The sequence below is a fragment of the Gastrolobium bilobum genome, unplaced genomic scaffold (assembly GCF_033153095.1).
Source record: "Gastrolobium bilobum isolate Gb01-03AN ecotype WA unplaced genomic scaffold, APGP_CSIRO_Gbil_v1 utg6649, whole genome shotgun sequence".
Lineage (NCBI taxonomy): Eukaryota > Viridiplantae > Streptophyta > Magnoliopsida > Fabales > Fabaceae > Gastrolobium > Gastrolobium bilobum.
The window spans coordinates 119347-134111 of NW_026897355.1; the positions used below are offsets into that span (position 1 = coordinate 119347).

Sequence of the window (14765 nt, forward strand, 5' to 3'; positions counted from 1 at the left end):
ATCAATTTCATTACTGTTAGATTTCTTTTAGCGTTGGATTAATGAAGTAGATGGGCGAGAAGTTGTAAGAGTTGGATCTAAATTTGATCCGATGGCAATAGAGGTGGTAATCAAAGGTGAGAAGTATAATCAACTTGAACGAAATATATCTTTTTAAAGTGACAAAAAAAGAGAAACATAAAAACTAAAAGATAAGAGGCGGAACTTAAAATCACGCTTTTATATCAATGTCCGTTGTCAACAACAGGCTTTATAACATTGAGTTAATCGAATAACATTTTCAAACAAAGCATGATAAGAGGCAGGAAGCCACACGTTACGAGTGATACTGTCTAACCTAACCTTAGCCTTGAACTCAGGCCGACAGTTTAAAAAACAAAAACAAAACAAAAAGCAGCAGCAATTTTCGAAGGCACTTTGGGTTGATTTACGTCGAGTCATGACACCATAAATAAAACCATCCCCGCCTATTGGAACCTTTTGGCTGTATCACAGTAGTATTTTACATTATAAGCTCATGAAAATAGAATGCAATAATCTGTGACTCAAACACTCGCCAGACTGCCTTCTGGAAATCACTTCTTGATTTATCATTTCCCGAAAAGGGAACCGACAGACAATCTCAGTTTCAATTCAAGGACACCATGTAAGCTTTCTCAAACATAGAGGAAATGGGCAACTGAACAGCTCCGAATAAAAAGAAACATAAGAGCCAAACCACCAATAAGTCTGTTTACGAAGAATCAACGCCTGCTAGAAGAGCATCAGCTGCAGAATCCAAGTCATGCGGGAAAAAAACCCTGCAAAGTGATGTTGTTGGAGCTCCAGAATACAGATTAGGTATGCAATACACAGACACAGAGACACACATGCACGCGCAATAGAATTACCAAAAGAGTCAATCCTTATGCCAGCAAGTCACCAGCAAATTAGGTACGTAGCATGCCATTCAACTCATTTATTATAGATACACATTCAATCAATCAAAACTCTAACCATCTAATAACAAGGCAATTAATTCCATCTAAGTTCAAATTTGTTTATTTTTCAGAAAAATTGTGCATTGGGTATTTTAATAATCACAGAGTTTACCTTTCTTGTGTTTTTCCTACAAATAAATAAGATCAATAATTCCACAAGTGATCACTTCCATTAGTTATGGAAATTCCAGAGACAAGCTATGCTACCTGCAAGTGTTGTGGTACACTGTTCTGCTGAGGTTACCCACGTCAATGATACCTTTACAGCCAGCAACCACCTCAAGAACTTGCCTGGAAAATTAGTCATATGACTCATATTATTTGAAGAAGAGGAATAAATCTACAATTAAAGTTGAACTCATCCAGTCTAGGACAGTTTTATTAAAAAAATGAAGGCAAAAATGAACAGATCATATCATGGGTTTAAATTTTAGCAAAATTGGAAGTTCGCAACCCAAGATAAGCAAAACCATCCGATTTACCTAACTAAACAAGGTTCATTGCGACCTTTGACAATGCACTCTTGATCGTACTTCTCTTTCTTCTTAGAAGGCCATGTAGATTTAACAAAACCAATTCCTGCATGAGTATTCTTGATTTCGCAGTATGGTGAGTCTGTCTCAATCATCATTCTCTCAATAGGAATATCCTTCACGACATCAAGGTTCTCAGTTGTCTTCAGAGAGCACCCATTTATGCCTGTCACAGTACCAAAGATGTGTCCCGTTCATGGGATTTAACTAGAATTTTAGTATTCAATTATCAGAATCCAATATCTGAAAGTAAAAATTTATGCTAGTTAACAAGATGGAAATAGATATGAGAAGACACCAACAGCCTCTAAGGAAACACACAATTAGACTTTACATATACAAACACACCATTTATAGGTTTATCTTCTTTGTCTTTTTATGATATCAAATGTTCCAAAACAGCAAAACTAGTTATGCCAAAACACAAAGCTTTCCTAAAGTATTATTATCTTTTTATCCAGGGAACATGCAATTAGCACAACAAAAGCTTGTGGTTATATTTTTGGAAAGGCAAAGTCTAACATTAGACATACCTAGGTGACTCCAAATAGGTTAACGAATATAATAAATCTTGAAAAGATGGACTTACCTATGTACATTTTATCAAATGAGAGAAGCTTAATGCAATCGTCCATACTACCAGTAAATGAATGGGTGACTCCAGCTGTGAACCTGTCATATAAGTAGAAATGTTTAGTTCATTTACACCTTGAAGTTATTATGCCATCAAATACAAGCAATTAAACGAATTCACTTTTATGTTAATAGTTTAATACTTAAATTATGGGCTTGTATATTAGGCATGAGGGGGAATAAGATAGAAATGACCTCAAGGTAATTCATTTCTCATTTGCAAGTAATTCTTGTATTATATGTGCTGTCAAGGCCTCAAGGTAATTTTTCCAATCCTTCAAATGAAAAGTTTGAAAAGAACCATAAGTATCTCCAAACCCACCCAATGCGCTTGCTCTGATGGATCTTGAACCCTTTATATCTGTTTTTCCCTATAATTCCTGAAGTTGAAAGCAGAAACAACATAGCCAAGGGTGGCAACAATACTTTCTAATCCTTAAAATTATGTTCATTTCTCGAAATAAATAGAATGACAAGCTAAACAAGAGACACATTAAAGTAGCATGATTTAAATACTAACAATTTCAAAATAGAATGATCCAGTAATCACACCTGTCTTTATTTTTCTCAACTATTTCACAGAAATCCGCAGCAGCTGCTCGCATGTGCAAAAACATTGGCAGTTTTGTTATATATGCTAATTCAAATTGCTTCTCAAAATACCTTGCTTTCACAAGAAAAAAAAAATTATTAATGATTTTAATATATTATACAATAACAGGAAGAGAAAAAGAGCTAAAGTGACACATATAGAACAACAATGGTGCAGTGACTGCATACTTCTTTTGAATCTCTACAGGGCAAAAATGAAGTCTGTCATAGTCCAATCCACATTCTCCAACTGCAACCACCTTGATATGAAGAGAAAGAAAAATATAACAGTTATTTCTAAATGGTTACTTGGGCCATAGTTTCAGAACTAGAATAGAAGTTCTGAAATTTTATAAGATAACAACATACAACGTGACAATGTTTGGTGAGCAATATTTATTAGAAAGGAGGAGGACTACAACTATTTTTAACAAAAATACTTAGTAAATAAATCAATTAATATTTCAGAACTATGTAGGTCTGAAATATCTAGTTTAAATTAGAGATGGTTAATAGTAATCTTACCGCTAGAGTATAAGCATACCTTTCCTTTCTGAATTCCCTCATTAGCTAAGGACAAAAGAGCCTGAAAATGCTTTTCTGGATCTCCACTCTCCTCAAATTCCTGAACCAATTCAGTAAATCATAGTTACAATTTACAAACAATTCCATCCAAACAACTGCTCTGAAGAGGAGCTCCTAAAGGAGAAAAGCAACCTTGCAACGTGTTGGATGCACGCCCACTGTGCAGAAAAGTCGTCCTATAAAAAAAACAATAAATCATCAAATTACTGAAAAGCCACAATCTGCATTTGAAAGTCATATAGAGAAAATGACAATAACATGACAAACCATCTGTTTCTGCAATTGCAAGCGCTTCTCTTGATTCCTCAAGGGACCCCCCAGTTACCTGCAACACAAATAGCAAGTCCTGACCGTAAACCATCCACACATAGAACACAATTTACATTTATGGGATCAATTTGATAACTTTATACAAACAAACAGAAACAAATGCCTTCATTTTGAGCAGAATTATCATTTTATACCACCTCTGTACAAGGGAATCACCCCTTCAGGCTCTGGAACTTTTTTAGCAGAAGAATTCATGTTCATTGCCTTAAATCACCGGAGAATAAATCGTGTTAATTGGTGCTTGAAGTTTTATAGGATAATAGGGTTTCAACTTATAATTTCATAAACTAACTTTCAAGCCTGAATTTCACTTAATCTTCTCAATTATTAATTAAAGCACAATAATGAACACTCATAATTAAACTTCACATTATAGATTTAAAAGCTTCCTCGACAAATAGCCAAGTAATTTATATATTACGAAAGAGGAAAAGGGTATACAATAATTCGGTGGACACCAGCAGCCCAAGCTCTGCTCAAAACCGTTGGTATATCCGCGACGTGACATTGCTTGCCGTTATAGATTCCCTTAAACATGCCATCTGCACTTTTGATTGAATTAGAGAGACAATAGAATATAATAGAATATAATAGAATAGGATACACGAAACAAGTGTTTGATTAAATGCCTGACCTGTGAAGTTGACGGCTATATCTGCATATTGTTGCGATAGAGAAACATAATATCAGTTTCAGTTTGAAGCTCAATCTTAAAGGTGACTGTGAATTAAACAAGTTAGTTAGTTACCTATCATTCGAATAGCTGCCATGCCTGATTGTCTCAAACACAAACAATAGAGTGTGACCTTGGAAGCTGAAGACACATTGCTCCGCGACATCACAGACAGCAATGTAATTGGGCCTGTCCGTTTTGTGGGCTGGGCCCAAATTTTAAATGGGCCTCCACACAAGCATTAAATTAATCCCCTCCCGCTTAGATGACTCATCAGTCATCACAAGTTCGCTTATGTTACACCTTCACATAACTTATGGTTTATTAATAAATTAATGACATAAGGAAATAAAAACAATTCATTCATGTCTTTCTATAAAAAAATTTCAAACAAAAGAAATTTTGACTATCTGCGTTTTTTTTATGTTCGGCGTCTGTAAATTTTTTACTCGTTTTTTAACCTTAAGCTACTCGTTTTTTTTTCACTCGTGTACGCCTGGGGAATAGATCCTCTTAGTGAAACATGATAAACAAGACGTAAAGAGAAAGTTAAGTATTAGAACAAAGAGTGACAATTAATTTGTCCATTAGCGACTAACATGCACGGTTTCACATGGAACCGGTTTGATTTATTTTTTTTGTTTAACTAAAAACTACTTTTAAGTTGAAGTTTAAAAAAAAAAAACTTAAAAAATAAAGGTAAAAGTTGTTCTAATAATTTTAAAAGATGGAAGATGAAACTACGTGGGGTGGACGTGATGATTCAGCATCTCGTCCCTTAAAGCAAGTGGTTGGGGGGTTTGAACCCCAACCCTTGTGAAAGGAAATCATTTCGTGGCCAGCTCTTTATCGTTTTGTGCGCTGACTCAGGGCGAGGGATTAGTCTCATGGCTGTCGGCGGTGAAAATATTCGAATGTAATCAAAAAAAAAAAGGATGGAAGATGAAATAATTTATTATTAAAATAAATTATTATGGTAAAAGGTATAATTTATAAATATAAACTTAAAATAAAGTTAAAATTATGAAAGAAATATGAAAACTCTAAAAAGCTGACATAATTCTTTAAAAAACTCTTTTTAAAAACTTTTTGCTTTTACGTTTTTTTTTTCATTATAAAAAAGCTTATTTTATAATAAATTTTTTTTTATAAAATTATGTTTGGTTAAACTTCTACTTATAAAGAAAAAAGAAACTTAAGACATGTGTACACATAAAATTATGAGATGCCTAGTGCGTGAGAATTTGTAAGAAAATAAGCTAAAGGAAAGGAATAAGCAATGGTTAAAGGACCTTCCCACACATATTTCGTGTATAAGGTCCGGTAGAAACATACAATAATTAGATAAACTCCTTCGAAATAACATATACGTAACTCATCCATATTATAAACATTTTAAAAATCAACATTAAAAAACTATTTCGAAACTTTTAGAAACTTAAATAAATATACATACAAGAATGTATCCAAAAATAATAAATGTATGCGAAAACATAGGTCATGCCATGCCTCCAATATTATTATGCATCCGATGGTAACTGTTGACCTTCCCACATTTGTTTGTTTCCATTTCCATGAACAATAATTACAATATCATCCCGCCGTATTGTCTTCGTTCTCTTCTCTTCTCTTCTCCTTTATTTCGAACAGGCCCAAAATAGCTTGAAAAGTGGTTTAGCTCCTCCAGCCACAGTGCTAGCAACACCTAACCTAACTTAATCTAATTAACCCCTGATTCTAGAAACCGAGCTTCTAAAATCTTCAAACAAATACTAAACAACGGCAAGAAAAATCACAACACGCGACCAAAAAGAATATATAATAATTACAAAAAAAGAAAAGCATTATTCTCGTGCGAAGGTCAAGGCGGCTTGAGTTGACTTTGACTAAAAGGTTTTGATATTTGATTCATATTAGCCACCACTGACCAATGACCATATTTGACAAGATGATCAGTTTCTTAAAACAATAGGGAGAACTATAACCAATATGATAATGAGCAACAGTATGATGGCAATACAGCTCCATTTACGGGTATTCTTCTGATGCTTCCTAGCGACCTGCAACTGCTGTGTCCCTCCCCTCACGTACGAATTCGCTCTTGCCACGTGGCTCTCTATGTCATCCAATTGTTCCCCTTGTGTTTGCACCAACACTGCCATGTCCATGAACACCTGATGCAGCTCCTTTAGATTCCTCTCTATCTCTCTCACCGCACCATGCCTCTCCTTGATCTCTTGGATCGTGTCCATCACGCTCGCTCTACCTTGTTGTTGTATGGCTTTCTGTAAGAATGTTTCACTCTCACCTGTTCCACCATAACATGTACCATCAATTTCACACTTCACCTTAATCTCACAACAATAATCAAAAGAAGAAAATATTTTCGATACCGATTACTCGTATGAAAAAAATTATGATATTTATGCTACCCTCTGTATCCTTTTTTTTTTTTTTCCTTTGTTGTACCAAGATTAGTAAGAGAGGTGAATAAATAAAAATTAAAAAAAAAACTCGATTCGATTTCTACATATTATTTTTTAGAATAGTTTAAATATTTTTATTTCTAATCCGTCACACTCTAGATTAATCTCGTAACAGGCTAAAGAGTTAAAATTTGTGAGACACCGCAACTTGCGTATTTAATTGGGGTTGAGTTAATTTCAAAAAAACAAAAATAATAATAATAATTGTTACCGGTAGAGATGAGGAGGTCAACGGTTTTGTCATCCGGATTTTCACCGGTGACAGTGTAGTATCTACGTTGTACGGTGTCTCTGTACTCTGAGGATATCTGCTCCCTAAGGTTGTTGAAACTCTCCATGGAATCTTTCAGGTTCTTCCTCAACCCGCTCACCACGGAGGTCCGGGTTCGGTCGGAGGACGAACCGGGTCCGCAACCGGGCAAGGACCTGCTGGTTTCGTTGGACCGGTCGAGGGCCTCCAACCGGACTTTAACCAGCTTGGCTTTCTTGAGAGAGAGAGTCACGTCAGAGTCCATGCGAGAACGAAGGTCCTTGACAGCTTTGGCGCTGTGAAGGGTCTTGCTTTGTTCGTTGGAGGATCGAAGGCTATGGTGGAGGCGCTCTAGTTCCTTGAGCTCCTCCTTAACAGACTCCACTTCCTCGAAGAACTTTTCAAGGTTCATGGTTCCTTCAGCCATCTCGATCACATGCTGGTGATTTTTGCTGTTGGGGCTAGATAACAAGTCGTTCATTCTCTCGCTCGCGTTTTGTTTACCCTAACACAGATGAGGAGGAGGATATTGGAGATAAGAAGCAAGTTCCTTTGAGAATGTGAATGATCAAATGAAATGGGTTGTGTTTTAATTTTTAAGACTGTTTCTTATACTTTTTGAGTTTTGAATGAAAAGTTTATGGTTTTTTAAATAAAATAAATGAATAGGTGGATGTGGGGGTGAGACCTGTTCAAATTCAACCCTTTGTACTTGTAGCAGACACATGAGAGGAGAGAGATTGTTAACAGGTCAAATGGGTTAATGGAATTTTTCTTGTTTCTTTTTTATTCTTATAAATTAAGGAAAGAAAGTATACAAGGAGGAAGCACCTTAGAAAGTTCGTGGGATTGGCACTTGGCAGAAATAGATGAAAGAAAAAAGGTTAGGTTACGTGAGAAGATTAGTTATAAACTATAATTGAGATGTGGTCTTCGTATGCGGCCTATGGTGTGTAGCGGCCAAAGAAGAAGAAGCTTCCAATGGATCTTTTTAGCTCGTTTGAGTTTAAGTGTTATAATAAATAAACAAAATAACTATTACATAGATATATGCTTAATCCAATGAATAAAATTTTGAAAACTCATTAAAGATAATGAGTAAAAGATTGTCATATAAATAATTATTGCTTTAACTATTCTAACTTTAGTAAATTAATGTTTGTTTATAAAAATAAGTTCAAAACAACTTAATTATTGACTAAAATCAATTTATAAGTTATTAATTAATCGGAATGCAGAGCGAAAGAGAAAGGAGGACAAAAGGGAATCACAAAGAGGCTTATAGTTCAGAACTTAAAACACGAGTAGGGGAGGCTAAAGCAGTGGATGTCTTGAGATCATGGAAACTTCGTGTTCCTTACTTGAGTTTGAGTAGAGGTGTAAATAGATTAGGCTAAGTTTTGTCTTAAATATGTTAAGTCTGTGTTAAAATATTAGGTCTGGATATGTTAACCTGTTTAGGTCCCAAATTACAAGTCTGACTTTACCTATATTTAAGAAATAAAAACTTTGGCCTAGGTCTGTTTATTAAACATTCAACAATTAAAAGAATAATTACAATAATATTACTTTACTATTTAAAATTATTAAAATAATAATTTTATTTATTTAAAATAAATATGATATAGGCCGACCTGTGGGTTTACAAGTCCGACATGTACAAAAAAATGGCCTGTTTTTTAAATAGATTTTTTTAAAAGCCTATGTCTGTTATATTTTACTATTTATAATAGGTCAAACCTGGTCTAATATAGGCTAAGTCGTAGGTGCCTGTAGGCCAACTTAACTCATTTACATCCCTATTCACGAGACATTTCAAAAGGAAATTGGACTTAGAATTGGAGTTGATTAATTTCCAATTTTTTAGACTGGTTATTTTAAAAATTGTATATAACCTAACAAGTGATCTCGAGTACTTCCAATCATGTATATGCAATTATGTTAAAAATTTAATAGTTTTGTCACCTTTATAGTCTTGTCCGGTTTAATTGGATTAATAGATTAATCACAATTAACGGATAAAGAAATCTCCAAAAATATAAAAATTGTACCCACCTTTGCTCCAAAAAAAAAAAACTGAAAATAAAAATCTGCGTTATAATTAATTTGCATCTACGCTTTTTTCTTTCCAAAACCAATGGTGGTGCATTCTTCATCCCTGCTTTCACACACATAAATATGAATGAGATGATGCAATGGATATGTCAAGCATAGAGGAAAGGGAAGATAATTTCCACCAACAAGAAATGGTATTTGATAATTCTAAAGAATATCGAGTATAAGGAATTGCATTCTAATGGTGACAGCGCAAAATTTTCAATTTCAGAAATGCACTACGATGTTCGTTGACTTTTTAATTTTTATATCAAATAACTACATTTGCTCACTGATAAAACGCAGATTCAATTGGAAGACATTAATCAAATATGACACTAATTTTTTAAAAATATTTGGACAGATTAAACTAAACTTTTCATGCACGTAAGCCAGAGGTGTTTCCACATATATTTGAGAAAATCCGTCCATGTGAAAATGACTTCCGAGACTAAGAAGAAGAGAATTCATGATGAATTTCTCTATATTTTTCTATGTAATTAGAGTACCAAGATTAGAGTAAATTAGAATTTCTCAATTTTACGAGAACGATGAATCTTTCCGCTAAAGAGTATCAAAGGATATATATGTCTATGACTTGGATTATTTCATCAAAGTTGCTACAACTACAAACTCATGTTGTTTCACCACCACCGTATAAGAAATCAACCTCCACATATAAAACAAAATGAAATAAAAAAAGCAGATAAATCTAGCCGTTTCATGCAAGACAATGACATTTGTACCCGCACTCCCCCCCTTAAAGAAATATAGAACACAAAAGTTAGATCCACGAGTTTCTTTGATTAATTATTAGCATAGTTATCTCGTACACTGTATGATTCACATGGCCAACAATATATATCTTGAAGTGTATCAAAACGAGATTTTTATCGAAGGATACAATATTATATCATATGATACGAAATTATACAGGTATTATACGATACGAAAATTCAATCAAATTTTTAAATTTTTAACACTATATAACTATCCGAAATACGTAGTGTTAAAAATAAAAAAGATGTAACTTTAATCCTTTAAAAAGACAAATAATTTTCCCTCTATATAAACCATCAGTCAAAAAATGTTACTGATCCGACCCATAAGATACTTACAGAAAAAGAATGTGATGCCCAAAATACTAATCTCCAAACTTTGGTCACACCTGTAGGACTCCTTTCAAATAATGTGGCATTGCATGTGTCACAATCCCTTGCCAGATCCCAAAACATAAAAGTTCAAGATAAATGAAACCAAAAAGAATATTAACAAGGTTAAGCTGCAGGAGGAGGAGGAGGTGTTTGAACCGGAGAAGGGTGGCTACCATTATTATTACCAACACTGGAATATAGTTGCCATGGTCTCACAGTGAAGAGCACCACAAACAAGATGATAACTAGAAGAAGGATAATAGCATAACAGGTCCATTTCCGGGTGTTCTTCTGGTGATTCCTTGCACTCTGCAGCTGCTGAGTCCCACTCATCACAAACGAGTTAGCACTTGCCAAGTGGCTCTCAATGTCATCCAAATGCTCACCTTGAGATTGCACCATCACTGCCATGTCAAGGAACACTTGGTGCAACTCCTTAAGATTCTTCTCCAACTCTTTCACAGCATCATGCCTCTCTAGAATCTCATTAATGGTGTCCAGAATTCTACCCCTGCCATGCTCCTGAATGGCTTTCTGAAGGAAAGTTTCACTCTCACCTGCATCAAAAGTCAAACTCACATTTACATAACCTCCAAATTTGCATCAAATGATTCAAACCAAAGGTATACGAAAGGATCACCACAAACACATACACCAATCTCACATCACATGTATGTAAATTCCAATTCTAAATACCCATCTTTTGAGTCAATGACAAAAGACTACTCAACAATAAAAAAAAAAAACCGGTCTTTTTCTAAAAATGAATAAATATTATAATTTGTTTCTCCACCTAATTAGCAGGAGGATTAAATGTAAAAAGGGAAATATTCTTATTATCAAAAAAATTCCTTACCAACTCAGTATATATCTAATTATTGCTGAAAAATTTCTGAAAAAAAGAGAAAGTAATAATCAGTGGTGATTAGGTAGATGATGGATTGACAATGAATTTTTTTTTATAATAAGAAAATCCCCTCTAAATTTAAAAATATCTTCAAAATATGAATGAAGCCCAATTAAGCCCAAAATGTGAAACTATCACAATTAGTGTTACCCGTAGAAATATAGAGGTCAAGGGTATTGTCGTCGAGATTCTCGCCGGTGACGGTGAAATATCGGCCTTGTACGGTTTCACGGTATTCTGAAGAGATATGCTGCCTGAGGTCATTGAAGCTGTCCATGGAGTCCTTGAGCTTCTTCATCAACCCGTAAACCACGGAGGTCCGGGTCCGCTCCGAGGTTGACCCGGGTCCGCACCCGGGGAGGCTCCGATTAACGGCATTGGAGCGGTTCAGTGCCTCCAATTTGTGCTTAAGGAGCTTCGCTTTCTTGAGAGCGAGTGCCACATCAGCGTCCATGATGGAACGAAGGTCCTTGACGGCGTTGGCATGGTGAAGGGTCTTGCTTTGCTCGTGGGAGCTCTTGAGGCTGTGCATGAGTCGCTCCAGCTCCTTCAGCTCCTCCTTGATCGCCCCCACGTCTGAGAAGAAGTTGTCAAGGTTCACTCCGCCGGCGGCGGTCATCTCAATGACTTGGTGATCCGGCGACGGCAACGTTTGGACCCCGCTGAAGGAGGAGGTGGAGAACAAGTCATTCATCGTTTACAAATGCTTGGGGAAACAGGTTTTGGTTTTTGGCAAGGTTGTTGAATAGCACGATGCATTGTGTATAGATTGGGCGGTTTTTTATATCGTGTTTAGTGAATCGAATCAAATCTTAAGATACATGAATATAATTAACGGGCGAGGTTTGGGGGGTGAGAGGGTTAATATGCATGCAGGGTCGAATTTCTGACCCCAATCTAAGAGAGAGTGGGTCAGGTTTGAGCCGGGGGTCCGAACAGGGACTGCTACAGCATAAGAAAAATTAAATTATATATATGGAAAATTGACTCTCATGTTAATCACCCGGGGTTTAAAATTTTAATTCGGGATCCGCTCCAAATTAGATTAGTTGTGAAGTGATGAATTGATTGAAATATTTTAAAAAAGAAAACGAAAAAAATTCTATTATGCACACATATAATAGAGAAGAGGGAATAAAGGGCAAACAAAAATATTGAATGTGCCTCACTTTTAATTTATGCGTGCATAAGAGAATTTTTTTATCATGTAACATGAGTCTATTTCACTATATATATATATATAGGGGCAGGATATTCTTACACCGGTGTAAGAGTTAGAAGTCTTACACTCAATCTTGACCATTGATCCACTTGTATACAATGGCTCACATTATTAAAAAATTAGAGCCCTTAGATATAAGTGGGATCAACGGACAAGATTGAGAGTGTAACTTACACTGGTGTAAAATGATCTTGACCCATATATATATATATATATATATATATATATATATATGTATGAGGTAGGATTCTTTGACACCATTGTCCACCTCATCTGAGGGTCATTAGATCAAAAAAGATCAATGGTGTCACATGCTTACAAATTAGAGTCGTTGATCTTTCTTGATCTAATGACTCTCAGATGAGGTGTCAAATTTCAAATTTGACACCGGTGTCAAACTTTGAAATTTGACATCAAATCCTAACTGTTGATTTTCGTCAAACAATGGTTATCATGTATTGAGAATTAATAATTAATTAATAAATTTGAATCCCAATAAATGATAATTATTGATTGGCGAAAATCAACAATTAGAATTTGGTGTTAAATTTTAAAATTTGACACCGGTGTCAAAAGATCTTATCTCTTATATATATTTGCAATAGGATATTCTAACTGCTTTCTTTTTCTTGCCTACCTATTTTCAATATCATTGGATCAGAATCTTGCTCTTTCTCTTTTCTCTTGAAATTCTGATCAAATAATATTGAAAATAAATAGGTAAGGTAGGAAAGAAAAAAAAGATGGGTAGAAACAATTAACCATCCAACGGAAGAAAAGTATTTTGTGTGTGTGTGTTTAATTTTACATCAAAGATACACAAATATTTTCTGACATGTGTTGGTTCAAGTGAAAGAACTTTGAGTCTCTTAAACATGGGTTGAAAAATTTAAATATTACAAATTAAATAAGAAAATATGAAAAATAATATTTTGAAATTTATTTACCAATGTATAGCAACCAGTTGTGACCAAAATAGGATGCATCGTTTGCGGTCAAAAGTAGACACATTATGGGCAAGGTCACGCCCAAATTTGAGCGCGCGTGATGACACATGGCACAAAATGCTTCCTAGCCCATTTTGAAAATTTAGGATTTAGGGTTTTTTTGGAAAATTAACAGGGAAGCATTGTTTTGGAAAATTTTTTTACCAAATCCTCTTTGAGATTTGTCATACGTGAGTCGGATACCTGAGTCAAAACTTATGACCTTTCAAATTTTTACGATAAAACTATTAAAAATTTTGTGCCACGTGTTTGGGCGCGACCGAACCCCTAACGATCCTACTTTTTGGTACGACCAGTCCTACCCTATTTTGAACGCGAGTGGTTGCTATACATTCTCAAATAAGTTTTGAAATGCTACTTTTTCATATTTTCTTATTTAATTTGTAATATTTAAATTTGTTTGTCCTTAAACATGTGTCTTGAGTTTATGATATTTATATATGTGGAGAAAAAATACTATTGAGACATATCTCTGCCTTGGAACGACACCTGAACCAATTCCATGACATTAGTCTTCCAATACCATATGGAAAGATTCTATTAAAAAACCAAAAATGATAATAATCATTTAAAAGTTACGTATATACTTTTAAAAAGTTATTAGATTTTATATTGAAGTGAAATATTCTTACTACCAAATGTTCCTACTATTAATCTACAATCACTTTTCAGCCATTGGATCTCACTTTTCGACCGATAATCTTTGAAAAATTTCTGAAGAAAAAAAAAATAACTTTTAATAAATTTCCAGAAATACATAATTATATTATAGTGGTAGTAAATTTTGATAATAGGAACTTTTGATAGTAAAAATATCCTATCTATCTTATATTTTAACCCTTATCACATATTTATCATTCAATTGTCTTCTCTTAAACTCGTGATAAGCCATTTTTACAACCATAACTTCTTCCTTTTTTAAAAATAAAAATAATAGGTGCAAGAGGAAGAAAAAGAAACGAAAGGTCAATGCCTTGTTTATTTGTGCTTTTCCTTTAAAAGAAAAACATTTGAAAATTTCCATCGCAGCTGTAATTTTCTATTTAAAAAAAAGCAAAAATCTCTTAAAAAAAAAGTTTAGTACTTAATTCAAAAGATGAAAAAAATAACTTCTAAAAATAAAATAATATCATACAACTCCTTGCATCAATTTTACACTTAAAATAGAGTCGGTGTCAATTTATTCATCCAAGTGTCTACCCACCCTAACTCAAAATTTGAACCTCTAATCAATGTTCACGTGTCTTTATGCAGCCTCAACTTAGTGAACAAGACAAAGCATTTTCTTTAGTACTGCACTTCTTTCTCAACTTCTAATTT

At 34.4% G+C, this 14765-nt stretch overlaps 3 protein-coding genes across 4 annotated transcripts; all 3 read right to left on the minus strand.

Annotated features, from left to right (window-relative positions):
* Window positions 1–244: 244 nt before the first annotated feature.
* Window positions 245–4446, minus strand: LOC133306204 (uncharacterized). Of its 2 annotated transcripts, none has more exons than XM_061506494.1 (12): window positions 4401–4446; window positions 4287–4307; window positions 4094–4194; window positions 3590–3647; window positions 3455–3498; window positions 3282–3362; window positions 2927–2997; window positions 2699–2809; window positions 2103–2185; window positions 1463–1679; window positions 1188–1271; window positions 245–800 (listed from the first exon to the last, which is right to left on the minus strand). In XM_061506494.1, the coding sequence occupies exons 1-12, from the start codon at window positions 4420–4422 to the stop codon at window positions 734–736; spliced, it is 960 nt and encodes a 319-aa protein (XP_061362478.1). In that variant the 5' UTR covers window positions 4423–4446; the 3' UTR covers window positions 245–733. The 2 variants fall into 2 exon arrangements, with proteins under 2 accessions (XP_061362478.1, XP_061362479.1); XM_061506495.1 differs by having other exon boundaries at window positions 4287–4310; window positions 4395–4422.
* Window positions 4447–5801: 1355 nt separating this feature from the next.
* Window positions 5802–7542, minus strand: LOC133306207 (syntaxin-121-like). The gene is made up of 2 exons (XM_061506497.1): window positions 7023–7542; window positions 5802–6633 (listed from the first exon to the last, which is right to left on the minus strand). The coding sequence occupies exons 1-2, from the start codon at window positions 7540–7542 to the stop codon at window positions 6278–6280; spliced, it is 876 nt and encodes a 291-aa protein (XP_061362481.1). The 3' UTR covers window positions 5802–6277.
* A 2890-nt stretch (window positions 7543–10432) lies between these two features.
* Window positions 10433–11910, minus strand: LOC133306209 (syntaxin-121-like). The gene is made up of 2 exons (XM_061506499.1): window positions 11367–11910; window positions 10433–10866 (listed from the first exon to the last, which is right to left on the minus strand). Exons 1-2 carry the CDS (start codon window positions 11908–11910, stop codon window positions 10433–10435), a joined length of 978 nt encoding a protein of 325 aa, XP_061362483.1.
* Between the last annotated feature and the right edge of the window lie 2855 nt (window positions 11911–14765).

Coding starts and splice junctions, on each gene's coding strand:
- LOC133306204 (XM_061506495.1), bottom strand. CDS start 4,422: ATGGCAGCTATTCGAATGATAGGTAACT. Junction 4,195..4,286: donor TATAGCCGTCAACTTCACAG/GTCAGGCATTTA, acceptor TCAAAAGTGCAG/ATGGCATGTTTAAGGGAATC. Junction 3,363..3,454: donor TGCATCCAACACGTTGCAAG/GTTGCTTTTCTC, acceptor GAATTGGTTCAG/GAATTTGAGGAGAGTGGAGA.
- LOC133306207 (XM_061506497.1), bottom strand. CDS start 7,542: ATGAACGACTTGTTATCTAGCCCCAACAGCAAAAATCACCAGCATGTG. Junction 6,634..7,022: donor TGACCTCCTCATCTCTACCG/GTAACAATTATT, acceptor ATGGTGGAACAG/GTGAGAGTGAAACATTCTTA.
- LOC133306209 (XM_061506499.1), bottom strand. CDS start 11,910: ATGAATGACTTGTTCTCCACCTCCTCCTTCAGCGGGGTCCAAACGTTG. Junction 10,867..11,366: donor TGACCTCTATATTTCTACGG/GTAACACTAATT, acceptor CTTTTGATGCAG/GTGAGAGTGAAACTTTCCTT.